General features: G+C 48.9%; 1 protein-coding gene across 1 annotated transcript; it reads right to left on the reverse strand.

Annotated features, from left to right (window-relative positions):
- Positions 1 to 4203: 4203 nt before the first annotated feature.
- tecta (tectorin alpha) lies at positions 4204 to 18088 on the reverse strand. The gene is made up of 23 exons (XM_068744388.1): positions 18025 to 18088; positions 17757 to 17896; positions 17380 to 17667; positions 16937 to 17074; positions 16671 to 16836; positions 16172 to 16584; positions 15517 to 16087; positions 14815 to 15425; positions 14001 to 14571; positions 12738 to 13366; positions 11538 to 12195; positions 10739 to 10938; positions 9891 to 10271; positions 8142 to 8428; positions 7752 to 8032; positions 7446 to 7556; positions 7152 to 7354; positions 6603 to 6766; positions 5692 to 5940; positions 5165 to 5327; positions 4988 to 5072; positions 4727 to 4846; positions 4204 to 4304 (listed from the first exon to the last, which is right to left on the reverse strand). Exons 1-23 carry the CDS (start codon positions 18086 to 18088, stop codon positions 4204 to 4206), a joined length of 6594 nt encoding a protein of 2197 aa, XP_068600489.1.
- Positions 18089 to 20501: the final 2413 nt, after the last annotated feature.

Here is a 20501-nt window from a genome sequence, read left to right on the forward strand (position 1 = left end):
CTGCAGGCCGTACTTATCGAGGGGGAGAGCGGCCGGTTCCTCCGGTATTGTCACCGTATAGGAGTGTCTCTGAGACGGCATGTCGGTTCCGTTGTAAAGCGGACGGACGCAGTCGAAGCCCGCCGACGGGCTGAGGTCAACAACCGAGTCCGCGTCCTGCTGCTTCTGCAGCGAGCCGCTCGGCGCCTGAGTTTTTACTGCGCGCCGTAAACGCCCCTTCCTCCCCACTGTGTGAGCGCCGACGCCGCCTTCAGGGCTGCAGGAAATATCAGTGACAAGGCTACCGTCGCTGCTAAAGACAGCGAAATGGTTCTCAATAGTAGGAAAATAAAACAAATCTACATAAATAAATAAAAAATACATATATGTATCAATAGAAATAAATAAAATATAGGCACAATAGAGACATTTTTTTTGTTAAAATACAACCAAACACAAGAAATAAAATGGAAAGTTTAGCATTTGAGTTTACACACCTCTTCAGTCAGCATATGATCATGTAGAAATAGTTTATAAAGCTTATGTAGCTGACGGACCACATAAGCACAGCTTGATTTGTTTTTCTATAGTCACAATTCTTTCAGAAGTTTGTTAAAAACTGAATACTCGCATGGATAAGAACATGCAGATGTCTCTTGTGTTTGGAAAGTAATTATTTTAATTACAATTAAAGCTTTTGTAATGTTATTTACCCCCCCCCCCCCCCCCCCCCCCCCCCCGGAATCTCAGCCCTTAGCGCAGCAGCTCGCTGACCTTGCGTTTGAGCTTTGGACTGTGGTTCTGATTTACAAAGAAATCACTGCGATAAGAAGCTTGATAGCAGCCTTGTAAACCTTCAACCTTATGCATCCACTAAGGCGGATGCATAAGCACAGCTCATGAATTTTGTAATCATGGAGATGTAGCAGAGTATTTAATATGTTGATTGAGCCAGGTTTAGTCTTTTTAAATAGAATAATCACTGTGATGTTGTTGTTGTTTTTCATTTACAGGTTGTATATAATTTCAAATTAAATGGGGTTTCTTCCATGTGGTCAGAAACACTCAATTTACTGATTAGATTCTGAAGTGATGATTTGATTTTTGTTCATCTGAACAAGTAACACACAAAAAATGCGTCAGTGAGGGAACACCTCAAACAGAACCCTTATCTGATCTTTCTATAAAGCTCATAATTAACCACCAACATGTACAAAGGATAAAGGATAACTCAGACTAAAGCCCCACCTGGAACACACTGGATTTTCGGATCACTGGCTAAATGCTATAGGTAAATGCCGATATATGCAGGCTAATGCTAAGATGTTTATGATAGCACGAGGTAAGCCACAAACCTCCTGATGATGAGATAAACGGTCTGCTCACCACGTAGCATAATATATTTCATCCTCTGGGGACACTGAATTCTCAAACTAAACACCAAAGAGTTGTTCAAATATTACAAAATTGACGACAAATGCTTTATTGCATAACCTCACCTGAACGGTTTTAGAACCCTACATTACAATTAAAGGGCATATAAATAATCAGTGGCCTGACTGCTCTCTATAGGAACGGCACTGAAGCCAGTCAAACTCTCAGGACCAGCTGGGTCAGCCTGTTCTCTGCAGACACTAGTTTCACAATAATGAGTTTTAATAATCTGGTTTAAGCCGGGCTGATTGTACAACGTCTGATTAGATACAATAGGGCTGTAATAATTGCCTCTTTTGACCAGCCTAACTGGAATTATCTGTCTATTTTATTAAATTCATTCATAAGTAAATCCTTGATGTTTGAATTCTGAATGTATTTATTTATTTTTTATTGTGTACATTTGTTCATTTTCTGTAATGTCTCATCCTTTGTAGGGTTGCGGGGGAGCTGGAGTTGGGGGGGGGGGGGGGGGGGGGGGTTGTGTAGTTCCTTTCTTCCTATTTCTGCTTGTCCCAGCTGATATTAGGGCAGGTACACCCTGGACAGGTCACCAGCTCACTGGTGCACCACATACCTTTTGGGCTGTAGGAGGAACCCGGAGTACCCAGGGGCAGTCATGTGTGGAGAACGCGCAAACTCCCCAACAGAACGGCCCCAGGGTTCTGGGGCTTTTGATTGGCTAGTTTCAGTCGCTTGGTTTGGTGAAGGGCTGAATTGGGTTGGTCTTTGTAATACGCGTAAGAAAAACTAAACGGAAGTATTAGACATTTAACATCCTTTACTCCACATATGACCTTTGTTTATTGTTGTTGTTTGTTTCTACTCCTTTTTATAACATCTGTAGTGAAATGCAGAGCTTTCCCCATTAGCATAATGCTAGTATTTACTACTAGCCACTAGAAGATGCCTAAAGCTGACGTACACTTATAATCGAATCAATTTGTGGAACGTCAACGCTTAAAACATTAGCGAGTTCTACAAAAGCATCATGAATGATTTTGCCTCAATATAAATCGAATGGAGTTAAAATGTGAATGTTATGTTCATGACATCATAACGTACTTGTTTAATTTGATTTTTGAACAGGTTTGCCGAGACTCCGTGTCTCCGGCCTGGAAGGGGGCCTCAGGAAGGCTTTCATGTCATCACGCGAATAAAGAGAAACTCCACGCTGACTCAGCTTCGTTGCTCTATTAACCCCTTTTACGATGGTTTTTATGATATTTGCTATCACAAACGTGAGACAATAAAAACATCTGTCTCTAGTCTTCAACATAATTCTTTTTTTTTTACATTACATTTACAGTGTCAGTGCATAAAACCCATAAAGAAACACTTTCAAGTACAAAATAATGATGCACTAATAAATAACATTTTTATTAAATGTTTATTAAATAAATATTTCTTTCTTGCACAAGTTCCACGTCCTCCTTTTATCCAACGCCTTTAAGGATGCACTCAAATAAACGATGCAACTCCAACGTAGCTGAACACAATCAAGAGGCGTGGAGAGAATAAAACATTCCGTCCATTGGAACCGCCTGTTGCTAGGAGACGGCTGAAACGATCCACGTTTACCTCGCATCGCCCACACTGCAAGAGGACAGAAGGGAGTTTGGCTGGAATGCAAATCAAAGTGCTTTTTTGTGTGTGTTTAGTGCAACATTACTTTAACATACGCTAATATAACAATTGATCATTAAATAATGTTGAACTCTTAATGGGATAACACACTATTCCCCTCTAAAGAGCTTGGTTCCTCCCAAAACAGTTGCATATACATTCCATGTATGTAATATATATTTGAATCGGGGGGGGCAGTCCTCATTGGCCCCTCCCTGTTTAGTGAAAGCTTGTTGCTGATTAATCGGTTTTTATTGGCTGCACACAAAGAAACGTGACTCACAGCAGCTTTGAGAACTTCTTCATTTATTAAAGGTCACAGTCGTCACGCTCTCCAAGAATGAAACAACTTCTGATCATGTTTTATCAAAAAGATTATTTAAAGACAAGGTCATGACATATTCCGTAAAACTGACAAGGACTGTACATTTGTACACGGAAAGTAGAAAAACACACTGACGGGATACACATAAGTTAAGTGGTGACATTTATTGACATGAGGTGCCAGATATAAAGCATGGAGCAGGGACTCGATGCTATTGACAGTGAAACGGTGTGTCCCCCCCGCTAAAACTGTTGTTCATAAAGATTGATCCGTCGATATTATCAGCAGGAGAGTCACATTGCTGCAACTGATTAAGAGAGAGAGGGAATATTTAAATGGCACAACTGATTCTAGTCTATGAGTTAAAAGCATACGCGTGTTCATTTCACCTGGAGCATAAATACTTCATTCATCATCGCTTGCTTTGACCCCCCGCCCCTCCCGCCCCGAGCAGAGCCCATGCAGCGATCGTGCTTTGGGCATTCATACAATATGTTCTTTGTGTAAATAACTTGAATATATCTTAAACTCAATATTCATGCTATTAGTGCATTCCTAAATTTCCTGCATGAGGTGGCAGGAGAGCCGTCCCATAAGGCCGCGGTGGAGCGATTGTGAGAGGAGGCGGGGACGAGGACGGACACAGGGGCGAGGTGTCGGATGAAATGTCCACATGTCTCAGAAGCTGGCCTACTTTTGTCCTTGAGTTAGTCTCAGGTGAGCTTTATTCTGTTCTACATGCTCTGACTGATACGCAGGCTAATCGGTACCGGCTAACCGATGCTGACGCCTCGTGCGTCTTCAAGTCTTTTTCCGCTTTTTGTCTTTTGTCTCTGGCGTTAGGAGACGGGGATGCGGGCCCGAGGCAGCAACACGGAGATCGCCGTGCAGACGCTCAGCAGAGACGTCACGGCTGCCGGGTTGGAGCTCGAGCTCACAGCTGAGAGAAGAAAAGAAACAAAGGACAAGATAAACTTTATTGATTTATAAATGTGAGACGACATCACCACGATACGGTGTCGATCCAAGACGGCGGAGGATCACAGCTCTAATCCATATTTTGATACCGTATTGAGGCTAAATTAGTAATAAAACAAAATGCATGACGTTGTAGGTCGCATAGACGGACGCCGATGAGGTGCAACCGCTATCGCCGATATTTATCATGCCCCCAATCACTTATCACAAAGCGCTGCGGTCGCGCCGTTCCCTGGACAGAATATATGAGCCTCAGGGGTCTAATTTCAGATTCTGTAAAGCAGCTCGGATCAGATCACGTAGTTCAAGGCAAGTTTTAAAAGATTCCCTTTAGAATCTCCTCTTGTATTTTGGGTTTTATCTACCGATGTCCGTTTTTCTCACCACGGCAGCTTTTCCCGTCTCTTTGGAGCGTCCCGGTCACGCAGCTGCAGATCGGCCCGGTTGTCCTACTGGTGCAGATCTGTTCACAGCCGCCATTGTCCTCCCCGCACCAGTCGGACTCTAAAGGAGAAGGCGCCAAAAAAAAAACGTTAAGATGGGATAAATTGTGTTGTTGTTGTTGTTGTTGTTGTTGTTGTTTCTATCTCTAATCAGAGTAGGTCAGCTTTGTCTGTCCCAGCTGTTATCTGAGACCTTGCTCACCTCTCCTTCTGATTGGTCCGACTGTCAGGATGTGCTGTTTGTGCTCGCCCTCCTGCGAGTACATCCGCCTCCTGTGTGGACAGTTCTGATTTGCACAGAGCGCACGCATTAACGCAGCGGAGGATGTTTCTGCTGCTATTTGATCAGCGTGAGCGGTTTGTGGTTTTTTTTTCTCACCACTTTGCAGGCGTTTGTCTCAGAGTCGCACAGAGACACGTCGCAGTGGAGGTGCACCTCGTCATAATCCCCGATGAACTTGAAGACGGTGACGTGGAAGCGGCAGGTGAGAGACACGCCGTTCTCCGCCATGCCGATGGTGTTGTCCTTGATGTTCGGGCACCTCGAGTGAGACAGACGGATATGGGAGGTGCTTACGGGTGTGGTTGGAACACGCAGGAGGTCGATTTGGCGTAGACCTCATCCTCAACCGGCGCCATCCTCATGACAGCAGCCGCTACCTCGTCCAGGTCCGGCGTATGATTTAGCTTTAGCTTTAGCCATACGAGCAGGTTTATTGCATTAGATAAGAAGATGCATCACCTACATCCAATTTCATCCACACACGCTGATTTTAATTTGTTCTTGCCTGGCACATGCCCCTCCCCTTTTTTGGATTTTGGATTTTAGACCTGTGTTGGGCCTTTGACACAAAAGTACCCGCCTCGTCGAGATGTGAAGACGGGCGGCGCCGATGTTCAGCCTACCCGCGCTCGATGATGATGTAGCGGAGTCGGTCGCTGCTGTAGCGGGAGGGCGTGGCCCAGCACATGTTCACGATGAGGATGAGCTGGTTTTCATCCGCCCCTTCCACAAACACGCCCACGAACAGAGTGTCTCGCGTGCTGAGCACCACCTCCCCCTCCCGGTAAGGGTTGCGGTACGAGGAGTTCTTGTAGAGCGCCATCTTGGTGATGAAGTTCCCCTCCTGGGTCGGCAAGGTGAGGTTGATCACGCTGGAGAAGGAGAAACGGAGACACTTATTATCGTTACCTCCTCCAAGGAGGCTACGTTTTTGACAACGCTTTGATTGTTGTCAGATCTCATTTAATGCCAAGAGCGATCCGGATACCAGTCTGGATACGACAACAACAAAAATCCAGACATAAACTATCATGCAGAATGTCTTCTGGATCAGATCCAGAATGAGGCCAGGAATTCTTTTTTTTAATTTTAACATTAAAACTCCATTTATGGATTCAAAAATCAGTAAAAAAAAATACACATAAACTCTGATTCACTTTTACTTTTCATGGTTGGTGTATAAAGACACCAAGAACAATCTAGAACCTTTGGATGATGATCCAGATCACCGTGTGGACGGTGTGAATCCAGTTAGGAGGTGGAATGAGCTGCTTGGTGGAGGTCTGCGCTCTCATCATTCATGTTCTAACCGCTTAATCCGTTATCGGGTCGCGGGCCGAGCTGGAGCCAATCCCAGCAGTCAACGGGCGAGAGGCGGGGGACACCCTGGACAAGCCGCCAGTTCATCGCAGGGCAGGTCTGCGCTCTGGTTTTATTTAATGTTTGATTTGACTTTCATACTTCATTGTAGTATCTTTTATCTTCAGTACTTTTACGTGGAACAGAGTATTTCTCCAGAGCTGGTAGATCCAACCTGAGCATGGGCTTCAGCACCGTCTCCAGCGAGATCTTCAGGTCCAGCTCGTAGGCGCAGGAAAACTCCACGTTGATGTTCTTGTCTCTGGTGATGACGTTCCCGGTGTTGTTCACGCTCTCTATCCACACGGTGTTCTTATACATGATGTGGGTGCCATTCGACTGCCCGACCAGAAACACAGAAGGAAAGATAAGTCGAAGTGTTTAGATGGGAACATCATTAGAGGAAGTAAAAACTTTGTTCTAAAGGAATATAAGTACAAGGGGAAGACGTGTTTTTTTTTCTCCGTTTTGGACAAAGCAGAGCAGTTCCCCTTATTTTCCAGTCTTTAGCTACGCTAGGCTAATGAAGTCCTGCCTTCCTACTAGAGAAATCCATCTCATTCTCAAAAAGAAAGCAAATTTATATTTGACTGCAACAAATTTAGGACACGGCGTTTATCCTAGTTTAGACTGGAGGCAGAGTACAAAGGACAGAGGTACCGGTAATAGCTACGGGTAACCCAGCCAAGGCGCACTGTCCAAAGGAGCGTGAACGGGGCCCGACCTGCACGATGGAGCCGCAGTGGCCCTTGGTGTTGTTGATGCGGAAGGAGATGAAGTCCTCCCCCTCGATGCCTGAGCAGTGGCCGTCGTTGATCCGGACGTCCTCCCGTTCAAAGCCCAGCTGGAAGAGTTTACACTTAGAGATGGAAACCTCCATCTGGGCATGTTTACAGGTCACCTCCGCCTGGATGATGTCATCATCTGCTGCCAGAGGCACACAGAGAAAATCCAATTAGGAGGGGAATGAGCTGCTTGGGGGGGGGGAGGGGTCTACGCTCTCTTTCCAAGCGCTCACCTCCGATGCCGGCGGGTAACTCCGGGCAGCCGCACAGGTCGCCTCCGTTCTCCAGCTCACAGGTGAAGTTTGTGCAAATCTCTCCTGCGCAGGGGTCATAGATCCATTCTGCTAAAGACAGGTCCACACACAATGTTAGCTGTCACACCCAGCCTGATTAGGACACGCCCTCAGGGTCCTCACACACATTCTTCCATGACGGACATCGAATCAGCGGAACATGTTTAAAACAGCTTTGAGAATGTGGCGGGAAGCGCAGCGAGCACGAGGCTCCCTGCCGGGAGGGGGGGCTCGCGGTGCCCTTACAGCAGTTCTCTTGGGCGATCCACTTGGTGGTGAGGGTCCCCAGGGAGCGGCAGGCCTCGGCGTAGGCTGCCAGGGAGCCGCACACCTGGGCCCCGCGGTGATTATAGCAGCCGTCCAGGTAGCAGGACTGGTAGAAGGGCCGGGGGTCCAGGAGGCCGTGGCACGGCTGGAAGAAGCCCTTCAGCTGGGTGAGCTTCTGGCAGGCGTCTTCCCCTTGCAGCGCCACCACCGCCGTGTTGTCGCAGGACTGAGCCAGAGCCACGTACTGCGTTTCATCACAGCTAGAGAAATGAGACGTTTCGATGTCGCATTTTAGGGGTGATCTCCGAAAGAGCCGTCTCTAAAAGCATATATATATATATTCTGCGTGCACCTGCATGCCCCGCCCACCTGTTCTGCATCCCGTTGGTCCTCCAGCTCTGGGCCAGCTCCAGCGCACTGACGGCTGGTTTCCCCCTGGAGGTGATGTAGTCGTCGCCGGGGTCGCCGTTGAAATTGCCACAGAGGCCACACACCTTGTTCTGAAGCCGCTGGCCCATCGTGATGCTGAGCGTGTTAAAGTGGTTGTAGCGAACCTGGATGGCCTGGGGCGTGTCGATGACGATGAAACCCTCAGAGGTGGACAGACGCGTCATCAGCCCGGTGAGAAACGGGACCGATACCGGCGTGCCGTTGACCTGCGGCGACACGGCACACAATCCCGTGAACGGAATTCATTCTCTGCTTTCCTGCTCTCATCGTCGTAATGTCGCCATTAATTCCTCTTGTGACTAAAAGTGCTAAATATATACATATATATGTGAAATAATGCAATATGTGTAAAAACAAATATTTATCAATTAATGTAAAAACAAATATTGATCAATTAATGTAAAAACAATATTATTATTTTGTGGCGTCAAGGAGAAATGGGTTTCTTTTGGCTTTGAAGAATTGTTTTTTTTATTAAATTCATGTCCCTGGTGCAAAAGTACGAAATATACTAGTTCAAATAATTCAAGCCCACTTCAGATCTGACAAAAGCTGGTACTTTCGTTTCGGATCGTCCCATCTCTGAAATCTGGGATCGGATCAGATTCTTATTTATAACCTTCAGAGGCATCAGGAGAATAAAGTCAGCGCGTGGGACAGAGGACTTCGTGACACTAAACATGATGAAGGACATTCATTCTGGCCGCCGTGCTTGCCTTGCTGCTTGGAGTGGTTCCAGAAGTGTAAGCCAAAGATATTACACTGACGGAATCTTGTGTGTTTACTTGTTATTGGGAAGGAGGAGGTCAGTCTAACCAATGTCCTCAGTAATGAAAGTAAAGGGAGTAGAGTCAGAAGCGATAAGAAAGGTCCTGTAATGTCTCAGAGTTCTGGTGGATGTGACCTGAAACCCACTTCCCCTCGTTTCCTCATGGAGGTTCATAAAAAAAAATAGCTCGCTCTGTTCAAGAAGGCTCATCGGGAGCCAAAGCTGCAGGCAACGCACGGCTCATTAGCCCCCTGTTTGAAGGGGGGGGGGGGGGGACCGGAGGAGCGCTTTCAACAAGCGAGAACTTTTTCTGGTCTTCAGGCAAGTAAAGGGATATTTGAATGAAATCTGCTGTCCGGTCTCTTTGATGGTCCGGCAGACAGGCAGCCAACAGGAAGTTAAGCTGCTTATAGAACCTTAATAACACTGAAATAAGAACCCGACACAACTCAAACCTCAGCAAAAGCAGCCAAGGCCTTCTTTACAGTCGTGTTCAGAGGGATTTGCTACATGTTATAGACGGGTACGGGTACTGGTACGGGTACGGGTACGGATACGAGTACGGGTATGGATACGGGTACGGATATGGGTACGGGTACGGATACGGGTACGAGTATGGGACCGGGTACGAGTACGGGACAGAGTACGGGACCGAGTACGGGTACTGGTACGGATACGGGTACAGGTACGGGTACGGGTCCGGTTACGAGTACGGGTACGGGTACAGCATTCAGAACACATCATCGGCAGTGTAATCCATGCAATCCATGCGAGGTACACAAATGTGTACAGAAAAAAAGAGAGAAAGTTGTAATGATGTCAACAAAAAAGAAGACAGACCGTTTACTGTAAGTCGAGCTCCAAAAACCGACCAGCCGGAAACCGGACACCTTTCTCACCTTGACGGTGCTGCCAGAGATGAGAATGTTCTCCTCGTTGATGTACAGGTAGACGTGTGAGATGGTGGTGAGGTTGGGCGTGCTCCACTTATCAAAGTTAGCGATGAGCTGGAAGGAGAGGTCCGGCAGCTTGTGACAGTTTGTGGACAGGACAAAGGAGCAGGAGGCGGGGAGCCGCAGGGAGGCCCCATCGAAGGTCCGGAAAACGCCGCCGCCGGATGCAACGCAGTGCTGGGAGCGCCGGGCGAAGCAGCCCCGGACGCCGTGCCGTAGGGTGCACTCTTCCTCTGCCTTGCAGCGTCTGGGGTCACACTGGATCAGGTTGCGTCCAATGCACTGGCAGCGTTTGGTGCAGTCGCTGTTCCAGAACAGCTGTTTGGGCTGAAGCAAAGGAAAGCAGCTTCAGTTACAGCCGACGCTGAAGCAGCCCGTCAAATCGCTGCTCGCGTGATTGACAAAATATTATGTTTAACTTTCCAAATGTAATGTTTCATGTGACGATGCCAGCGTGTAAGCACGGCTTGTATTGGTCGCCGTTATTTATTTTCCTCTATATTGGAGGACAAGTTGGCAAAAAAAACTATTTTTGTTTTTCCATATCATTTTTCTTTTTTTCTTTTACATGTTAATTAATTGCATAATGAGCCTGAGAAGCTGCAACTAATTTAATCCTATTTCGTTCCCCTTTCATTGCAAAATGTGTCACGTTTCCTCTCTACCTCTAAGCCCGGTTTAGTGTTAAGACACTATGATATATAATAATATCCTAATAACGATGACACAGACTCTCCTTTTGAGCTCCTTGCATCTTTGACTCAATCGAATGTAATGCTTGATTTGAGACTGACCTCAAAGTACTTGCCGTCTGTGTAGCAGCCGCAGTTTTGAGGCAGGATGCAGCTCTTTCCATTGAGGACGTATCCCTGGTCGCACTGGCAGCCCTCCACGCAGTCCTGGCTGCAGTCCCTCTGGCCGCGGGCTGGCGCGCACTGGGGCGGGCAGGCCGGCACGCAGCTGGTGTAATGGCTGTTTGGGGGGCAGCTCTGGACTGGGGGGGGGGGGGGGGAAGACAGGTCAGCAAAGATCGTCGTGAACAAAGTGTTCATACGCCACATGTCTCAGAATGAAAGGCTTTTTATTTCTCTGGGATTAAAAAGTGGAAAAAGTCGGGCCTTGTGGAAGCTTTTTAAAGGAGCAGTTCCACATTTCGGCACGTGTTCAAACGGTATTCCCACTCACGGCCCCACCGACACGTGCCAACCTCTCGCTCTTCCTCTCTAGTTCATGTCAAAACCTCGACACGACCAAAAACATGTCGTAGGTCAAATGGGAAGGTGGGGGGGGGGGTCGAAGGTATGAACAAGTGCATCGATGACTGTATAAAAGGCCAGCGGTAGTTTGCAGCGAAGCCACAGAAGAAGAGAAGGGTCTCCCCCATGCAGACATGAGGAGAACATGCCAGCTTCACCAGCAGCGGCCCCGCCCGCATCGCCGTGACTTCATGATTTTAAAAACAAATACTTCAAGCTCAGTGATTGAGATCACATCTTGTTCCCCTTTTTTTAGGAGTGGAGGCAGGTGTCAGCCGGTCAATCAATCGTGAAAGCTACCTGCGCTTGGCGAACCTGAGATTAGATTTGCACTCACCACACGGCGTGTCGCTCCTCCAGCCCGTAACAGGAACCCCTTGGGTCTGGCATGTGCTGGCATAAATCTGCAGCCAGTTGCAGATGGTATCCTGAGCTCCTTGGTCCAAGCAGGTGTCCTGCAGGCAGCTTTGGTAAAAGAATGACGGCGCCACCTTACTGTGGCAACGTGCAAACACACCTCCGCGATCCGCCAGCAGCCCGCACAGCCTCACCGCCTCGGGCTCCACGAACACGTACAGTCCGTCTCCGATGTGGAAGCGCATGCCTGCGGTCGCTCCGTCTGTGTCGTCGTCAGCACCGGCGTTCGCGTTAGCATCGCCGACATTAAGGGGTTCATCGTGAAGCGCGCCGTTCTCCCCAAGGCCACAGTGGGGGCAGGAGTCTCCACATCCCACCTGGCAGAAGGTGTCCCTTTCTGCCCAGGCCATGCCCCAATCCGTGGAGGTAAGGGTGGGCGGGAACAAGGGGATATCATGGCAGAGGCCACAGGAAGTACTGTAGAGGTCACGGGGCAGCGTCACCAGGAGGAGAGTGTTCCAGTCGAAGGCCACCTTGAGGCCGAAGTCTGTCTCCAGTATCAGCTGCATGCCCAAGGTGAAGATGTTGACCTTTGCTGGACCCAGCTTCAGAGGAAGGTACAGGCGCTCCTTATTCACCTGCGTAAAGAGAGATTCAATAAAGCCGGATCCACTTAGAGCAGGTCTAATTATGGGACACAAACACATTCCTACAGAAGCAGCAAGTCATCGATTCTAATCCGAATGACCTGATATCACCTGGTATGTGGGGAAAACCAGGTGATATCATTAAGACTCCCTGAAAGAGCTTCTATGTCTCTCTCATATAATTTAACTGTGGAGGAGAGACTGAAACAGAGAATAAGAAAGCGTGTGTGTGTGTGTGTGTGTGTGTGATTTCTCAGATCTTTTAGTCGGTTTTTGAACCCGACCCAAATGTCGATCAGGTACGCCGTTTTGTCTGAGCCAAATCCAGCCTGATAAAAGATGACCATTGAAATTAGATCCACCTTCAGCCAATCAAAAGGAATTCACCCTCTGCCTGGTCATTCTATCGGCTTGATCCGAAATGTCGTCTTCACAGATACAACGACCTTTCCCGAACTGTGTCGCGATGCGAACGTCGTGTTGCAAAGCCCATTTCAGCTATACCATCGGGTCATTCTCATCCGTCTACTCACCGTAACGGTGTTTTTATAGCTTCGGGAAACTTCAATCTCGTATTCGTAGACCTCCAGCACAAACCCCCTGACCCAAATAGCTTGGCTGGTGTCTCGTTCCTCATTGCGTGCGGCCAATTTAAACTGTGGCGAAGCCCCACTGATGGCCGTGGGGTCATTGCTCTCCCTCCCACAGTCGCTGGTCACCATCCTGAGAGGACAAGAGCTCTGCAGCTCAAACGGGACGCCGCCAAACGGCAGGAAGTGCCCATAGCCGGCCGCTACACAAAGGGTCTCGGTGCGCGCCTGACAGACATACAGGCCGTCCGTCTCCTGGCAGTACTGCTCAAGCTGACAGGGCGCGGGCTGACAGTACACGCTGTTGTCAGATCCGTTGCAGTAGCAGCGTTCCCGGCACTCCCAATCCGTCCAGAAGGTCTGATTGGTTGCCAGGTGGCGCCCGTGGCTCATGCAGCCGCAATCGTGGCGTGCCACGCACAAGCCGTCGTGCAGCGCAAAGCCTTCCTCGCACTGACATCCCTCCTGGCACGGCAGAGGGCACGGCTCCTCGGGTTCGTCCAGGTTGGTGCAGGTGAGCGGGCAGGCGCTGGTGCACTCTTCGAAATGACTGTTGGCCCGACATGGGAGAGCTGGGATGGACGAAGGAGGTAAGAAACGGCAGGTGAGAGGTATGATGGAACACAAAGTTCCTTTGGTGCGAGAATATTGTGCTTTAAAATCTGATGAAATAGAGGAGCTGCTTTTATTTGCGCTTTTCTTTCTTGTTATTCAAATCTTCTGAACTGATGATTGTTCCTTGAAGAAGTTGGGAATGACCCAAGTAACAATCAGAGATCATCCAGATCTATTTATCTTTTTTTTTAAAGGATTCTTTCCCACTATGAAATAAAATAGAATATATACAGACGTGGGGAAAAAAAGGATCCAGAATGCATAAAATAATAGGCATCAATGGAAATAAGCAGCTGTGACATAAAAAAACGCCTTTCTTGAAGAACTATTAATTCATATTCAAATGTAATTCCAAATTCTATATACAGTCTTTTTTACGAGCGTCTAATCAGAATCATTTAGTGTCTAAATTGGGGTCTGAGCTGTCTGTAGAACTTTTCTACATTTTGATTTACTGTCGACAAACTTGCTCACTTAAGTCAAAGCAAGACGACTTCCGAGCAGTCTCTCGTCTTGTATCTGATCCGGATCCTTCCATTCTCCACCTAAATATCAGCCTCTTGCTCTCACAGTGAAGACTCCTCTACTCACGGCAGTTGGTGTTGCTCCTCCAGGAGGCGAGGCCTACTTGAGCGTCTTGACAGGCAGTGGCGTAAGCTTGCAGCGACGAGCACAAGGCCGAACGATTCCCCTCCTTCACGCACATGTTATACAAGCAGTTCCTAAAGAACGGCGAGGGGTTGACCACGGTGTGGCACGCCAGGAACGAACTATTCCCTGGGTCGTTGATGTTGCCGCACATCCACGGACTCTGGTAGGCACGCAGGCCCGTGCACATCCGATACAGGTCGTCGCAATCCCCGTTACAGGTGAGGTCATCGGCAATCGACTGCCAGGCCTCTGTGAACTGTTCCGTCGACTCCGCCAGACGTCCGTTGGGAAGACGGAGGTCATCGGTCGAGTTGCCGTTGAAGAGGCCGCATAGGCCGCAAGTTGCGTTGTAGAAGAGGGTGGAGAGGGAGATGTTGAGGAGACCCTGGCGTGCGTAGTGGACTCGGAGCAGGCCACGGGACTCCACCACCGTGACATTGCCAGGCGCTCTGTAGATCATCATCGTCTCCGTCGGGTGGACGTACGGGAGGCCCACAGGTTCGCCGTTCACCTGAAACAAATACAAAAGTCGGCAGGGGAAAGAAAGCCAGGAACGGAGTCCCTCACCGAGGGCGGATTTCGTTTAAGAAAGACATGAAAGGGTTTGTGAGGAAAGTGTTCAAGTCGCTTTGATGCTTGGATGATATGTGTAGAGTTTCATTAATGATTGGAGGCTTGGACCGACGGAAGGATGGGCTGGGATGAAACCCGTTCCTGCATTGAGGTACGGGATAAAAAAGGTTTGTCGACTCACCTTTACTGTATCAAAATCTGCTCCTCCCATCTGAGCTTCGAGGTTAGCCACCGTCACCACCACCGGCCTCTTCCACGAGGGCCCTTTGTTCATCAGCCTCCTGCCTATCTTCACTTCCACCATCGAGCCGTTGGCTGGTATTGGACCGCACAGCTTCAGAAGGTAGTACGAGCTGTCAGCTGGGAACGGCAGGGAGACGCCGTCGAAGGTGGACGCCACTGAGTTCTGGGTGACTGAGCACACCGCCTCCCTTTGTGGGTAGCAACCAAGCAACCCTACCTCCGCCAAACACACTTCACCCTCCTTACAAGACTCGTTGAAACAGGAGACTTCCCCGGCAGGTCCGCAGTTGCAGCGGAGGGTGCATTCGCCTTCGTCGCCAGTTGGACCTGCCCAGAAAGTGTTATTGAGAGGGTAGTAGAGGCCGTTGAGCTCGCAGCCACAGTCTTCGTGCTGCACGCAACGGCTGCCGCTGAGCACGTAGCCTTCATCGCACTGGCAGCCCTCAGTGCAAGGGTGCGCGCAGTACAGTGGCGCGGTGAGGTCTGAGCAGGAGGCCGGGCAGGCGCTAGTGCACACTTCATAGTGGCTAAACTCTGGACATGACAAAGCTGGGAGCCAATAGAAGAGAAGATATGTTACAACGCAAATATACCCATCTAAGCAGAACAAGCTTCGCCAACTCAATAAAGCGACTCTCACCGCAGAATGTGCGCGACCTCCAGGCTCGTATAGTGACGCCGAGGGCCTGGCAGGCCAAGGCATAGGCCTGTATGGCCTGGCAGAGCGTGGTGATGTTATCCCTGTTGCTGCACATGTCGTACACGCAGCTGTACACGAAGGCTGTGGGGTCCACCACGGCTCTGCAATCCCTAAAAGGTCCATCCGTTCTGTTGACGAGCCCACAGTAGTCTGAGCGAAAGTAGAACGCTTCCGTGAGCGGGTCGCAGACGGTGCAGTTTTGGGTGCAGCCGTCTGTGCACCTCCAGTCCGTGTCCTCTGCCCGCCAGCTGCCTCCTAACTCCACCACGCTCTCCGCCAGAGAGCCGTCGGGAAGCACAGGGTCATCAGCGGGGTCGTCGTTGTAGTTACCGCAGAGACCACAAGTATTGTTGAAGTAGGAGCTCGGCAGGGAAATGGACGCGTAGTGTTGGCCGTCGTAGGTCACCAAGAGTCCAAAGTCTGTCTCTAAAGCGACAGCAAGCCCGGACTGGTACACCCTGATGGCGCCGAGCTGGAGCTGGACGGGCAAAGTCTTCCTCAAGCCGTCCACCTAGAGAAAAGGACAGAAGACCAATGAGGAAAAAGAACTGCATATGTAGAGTGTCCTGTTATTAAGGCGTCTTTCAGTCGTCACCTGGACTCTTCCAGAACTCCCCTTGGGCAGCGTGACTCGATGGCCGTACACGTCCACTGTGACGTCTCTAAGCCAAGAAACAGAGGCGGTTCCACGGTTCTCATTCTTGGCCTCCACGCTGAAGTAAGGCAGCGCAGCAACCTCCCAGCAGGGCCGGGCCAGCAGGTAGGAGCACGTGCCCTGGAAGTGGTAGAGGAAGCCGTCGAAGGTGTGGTAATGGGGGTCGCCAAATACCACGCAGGTACTGGTGCGGGTCGGCTGGCAGTAAAAGGCCCCTTCCTGCTGCTCGCAGGTCTCCAGCTGCCCGCATGGAGCCTCCAGGCAATGCACCTCGTTGTCAACGTCAAGGCAGCGGCATCGCTGCGAGCACTGGTCAGAGAGCCAGAAGATCTCCCCCCGTCTGTAAAAGCGCCCTGCGGAGGACGCAGGAAACGGGAGGAAGTTACGACGACAGCTCTGCAACTCGAGGCTTCTCAGCAACAGAGACTTGTGAACTCGCCATTGTAGCTGCAGCCATTGGCCGGATCTATCAACTCGGTATCGACTCGGAAGAACCAGCGCCCGGGAACGTTCACGTTGGTTGTCTGCTCAATATTCACGACGTCGTTTGACCGGGATCCTGGCAGGTTGAAAAAGTGACCGATGTCTCCGCCATTAAAACCTGACTGAAAAGGGGGGGGGGGGAGGTGTGAGTGTGGCGCCAGGTGAAACGTTTACCACGATTAAGACATTGTGAAATGATCCGGAGGCGCATTGTGAGAATACCTGAGCCGTTGTCCCGCCCAGTCCCGTTAACGGGTCTCCGCCACTGGCCGTTCCCGTGCTCCATGTGATTTCCCCGTAGTTGAACATACTGAAGGACGCCGCACCGTCCGAGACGAGCACAGTTTGGAACGTGTTCACCTTTCAATCAAATAAAAAACCATCCAAATAGATTTACAACGAGGAAACAGCAGAGCACGTAGACTTGAACTGCGAACAAACGAAGCTAAAAAAAAAACTAGCCGGGGTGCAGCTTTAGCTTTCTGCTAAGGTAGGCTAAGCATGTTGGGACTCTCTCCAAGCTGGACGTAGAGACAAACGTGCCGATTGGACGGATTGGATTACACGGTAAACAAGTGCTTAAACAAATATTCCTTCAAAGATTGAGGATTAAGTGACACTGTCCTCCCGCGAGAAGACATTTAAGGCCACGTGTCCATCTTTACCGGAGTTGTCTGGCTGCCTCCATAGAAAGTGACTTGGTGCCATGTTGAAATAAAGGCCCACGTGGCCGTGAAGGTGGGAATGTTCTTGAAGTACTTTCGGACGTCTTGCGTTGCTCTTTCCAGAATCTCGGGTTCAGTGGACTCTCGGTAGTAGACGTCTCCACGGATGCCGTTGTGCACATCTGCCCAAAGCGGCGCGATGAATGACCTGCTGTCGCTCAGCGGGAAAGCCTCTGGCGTGAACTGGCTAACCTGAACGTTGAAGCTGATCACGCCGTTGTTGTTCACCTGCAGAGAGGACATGGATGCACGTTTGTTTCCCCCAGTGAATGGCTTTGATATCGACGGGTTCAAGTCTTTGTGATTCGAGCGCTTACGTAGATCGAACGGTAGGGAACGTTGAAAAAGATGAAGTTAATGAGTAAAGTAATTTCGGGGGAACTTCCATCATCCATCTTCGGGGTCTCTAGATCCCTCTGACCGGGTCCATAGGGGTACAAGATATCCTGATTGCTACCTAAAAAGATCATTTAAAAAAAGACTGATTGCTTTTATTTTTTTTTATTTAAACTTTTAAAACAAACATGGGAACAGAAATGAATTTGTCTTTTGTGCCTTTTCCTTCAGCATTTGACTGAGTCATACCTCCTGTTTGCACAAAGACGCCGAAGAGGTGGAGCAGAACGACTGGACAGCCTGGCCTGACCATCCTAGACGACAGAGGAGAGGAGAAATGACATCATCAGCAGTTTGTTACTCCTCCACGCCTCTTTGGACCGAGCGACCATCACCTGATCTGTCTCACAGCTAACCGAAACGCAAGCGAGACGTGAGTCATGGGCCGACTTCTCATAAGCAAGACCGGAACACAAAAGTAGGGAGAAGAGAAAGGCATCAGAAAACAACGTCACACCACTTCTTTAAGTTCTGCCTCCCAGTTCCCCCCCCCCCCCAAGAGGCCCTGAAAAGGCCCTTTTGATGAACGCTGGAACAATGTCCCAGGATCACGTTTGCCTTCCGGTCCCCAGTGAGCAGCAGCACCGGACTACGGAACCCGGTGCCTTTAATCCCTGCACCTGACCAGACGGGCCCTTCAGCATCTCTATGGCTGCTTAGGGCCTAATTACCCCTCGTGTTTGGAAGCGATCCAAGCCTTGTTGGCTAAAGTGGAGAGGAGCATCAACACCGGGCGCTAATGGCTTTGATTGAGTGGGTTTGAATCACTCAGGTCCCTGCTGTGGCCCTTTGGGGATGTTCAGTCCACGACTTGGCAAGTTTCCCCACTGACAGAGTCGAGCTTATAGCCAAGACGGCACATTTTAGGTTCATTGTATAACATTTAAGGATAATTATTTAATTAAATAGAATGAACTACTGTACATTTAGTGTATTGAAACATGAATGGGTATTTGCATCACCGCCCCCTTTCGGGTCACCCTGTGGGATGTGGGCTAAGTTCTCAATCTGCATCGATCGCACCCGTTAGACATATAATAAAACCAACATCCCAAATAAAAATGAATGAATGAAAATGATCCATTACAGTTTCTTATGCATGTTAAATGTATATAAAAAATAAAAGGTGTAGATTTGCTTCAAAGGTTTTCAGAATCAACGAGGACCGTTAGCTTGTCTGGCAGCCAGAAGTCAAATGTTTCGCTCCTTTCCGAGCTAGCTGAGGCATCAGGTTTCAGTATTTTATGTGCAGTTTGGGTTTCTCATCAAAAAAAACTTCAATAACATAAATAACGATATGTATAATTCTTATTATCCTTGCACAGAGTGGCCATGTTGAACTCAAAGCTGTTGATATCATTGAAAACAGTAAAATCTTACAGATTTTGTGTCTCATTGAGCAAAAGGAAACTTTTAAATGAATAATATATGTGTAAAATTCCCCAAACTGCATGTTCCTTATCCTGAAACCACATAATTTAAATATGTTTATATTGTTCACCATCTTCATATTAGCCTTTGGTCAAAGATGACCATTTGGGGCTTGGTCAAAAATTGTATGAAAGAAAGAAATATATTTATACAATATATATATATATTATATTTCACAAAACCCTGGGTGATGATACAGCAATCAGCCTATTTATGATAATATCATTTTGACCATAATCTTTCTTTCAGACCCCCCTAAAATAGATAATTAATCAAAATGATCAGTTGTTTCAGAGCATTAACCAACAAAGACATCCCCACAACTAAACCAAAGAACCTGCTGATGAAAAGCGGCAGGAGGAAGTGATGCACTCACCTGCCTTCAGAAGATGAACATCGAGCGCCTCAAAACGTCTGACCTGGCAACCTCCACGCGGCCGTGTCTCATCCAGCTGAGGACCGTCCGGGGAGAGGCGGCGGTGAAATGAGATGATGTGATGACAAGAAGAGAAGAAGATATGTGAAGGGAAGAGCGCCCAAAGAGAAGAGCAGCCGCCTCGCCAAATTCCAGACCCACAAGGATTACCGGGAAAAACAATCCCAAGGCTTGTGTCGGGGTGTTTAAATGGTCACGTCCTTCCAGGAGAGTCGTGGAGGCTGAAAAGCGCCGGCGGAGGCGGTGGAAGGAGACTTGCCGAAAGAAGCAGGAGCAAACCTCACCTGGGATAGTGTTCAACTTAACCGGAGATCAGATTTTGGGGGGGAAGCGGGGTAGGAGAGGGGAGGGGAGGGGAGGGGCAGCATCGGTATCTGAGGAGGACAGGGAGTGGAAGTAGAGGAATATTTAAGGGCTAGAGAAGGGAGGTTAGAGATTCAGAGGTGATAGAGGGAAGAGGGAAGCCGACTTCCAGACATGATTAAAACGCGAGAAACCGGGCAGGACGAAGCCGTTTGGGCAGGATCCGTCTTTAACGCCTGAAATGTATGAAATGACAAAAAAAAGTCTGGAGGACAAGCTGTGTCCCCTGCGTCTGGTAAAAATGTCTCTCCGGTGGAAAGTCTGGAGGACAAGCTGCAACCCCTGCGTCTCTGGGGACGCTTACATTTGAGTGGGCTTAATATTTCAAGGGTTCCCTTCGGATTGGGCCTCATTGGTGGTAAAAAACGTTGCTAAGCTGCAAGATAAAGTTTAGCACACAAACTCAGCATAGCACAGTCTCACTCCGGGGCTTTTA

Source organism: Brachionichthys hirsutus, chromosome 10 (assembly GCF_040956055.1).
Source record: "Brachionichthys hirsutus isolate HB-005 chromosome 10, CSIRO-AGI_Bhir_v1, whole genome shotgun sequence".
NCBI classification, from domain to species: Eukaryota; Metazoa; Chordata; class Actinopteri; order Lophiiformes; family Brachionichthyidae; genus Brachionichthys; species Brachionichthys hirsutus.

Coding starts and splice junctions, on each gene's coding strand:
- tecta (XM_068744388.1), bottom strand. CDS start 18,088: ATGGTCAGGCCAGGCTGTCCAGTCGTTCTGCTCCACCTCTTCGGCGTC. Junction 16,585..16,670: donor CAATGGCTGCAGCTACAATG/GCGAGTTCACAA, acceptor CGTCCTCCGCAG/GGCGCTTTTACAGACGGGGG. Junction 5,073..5,164: donor AGACAAACGCCTGCAAAGTG/GTGAGAAAAAAA, acceptor TGTGCAAATCAG/AACTGTCCACACAGGAGGCG.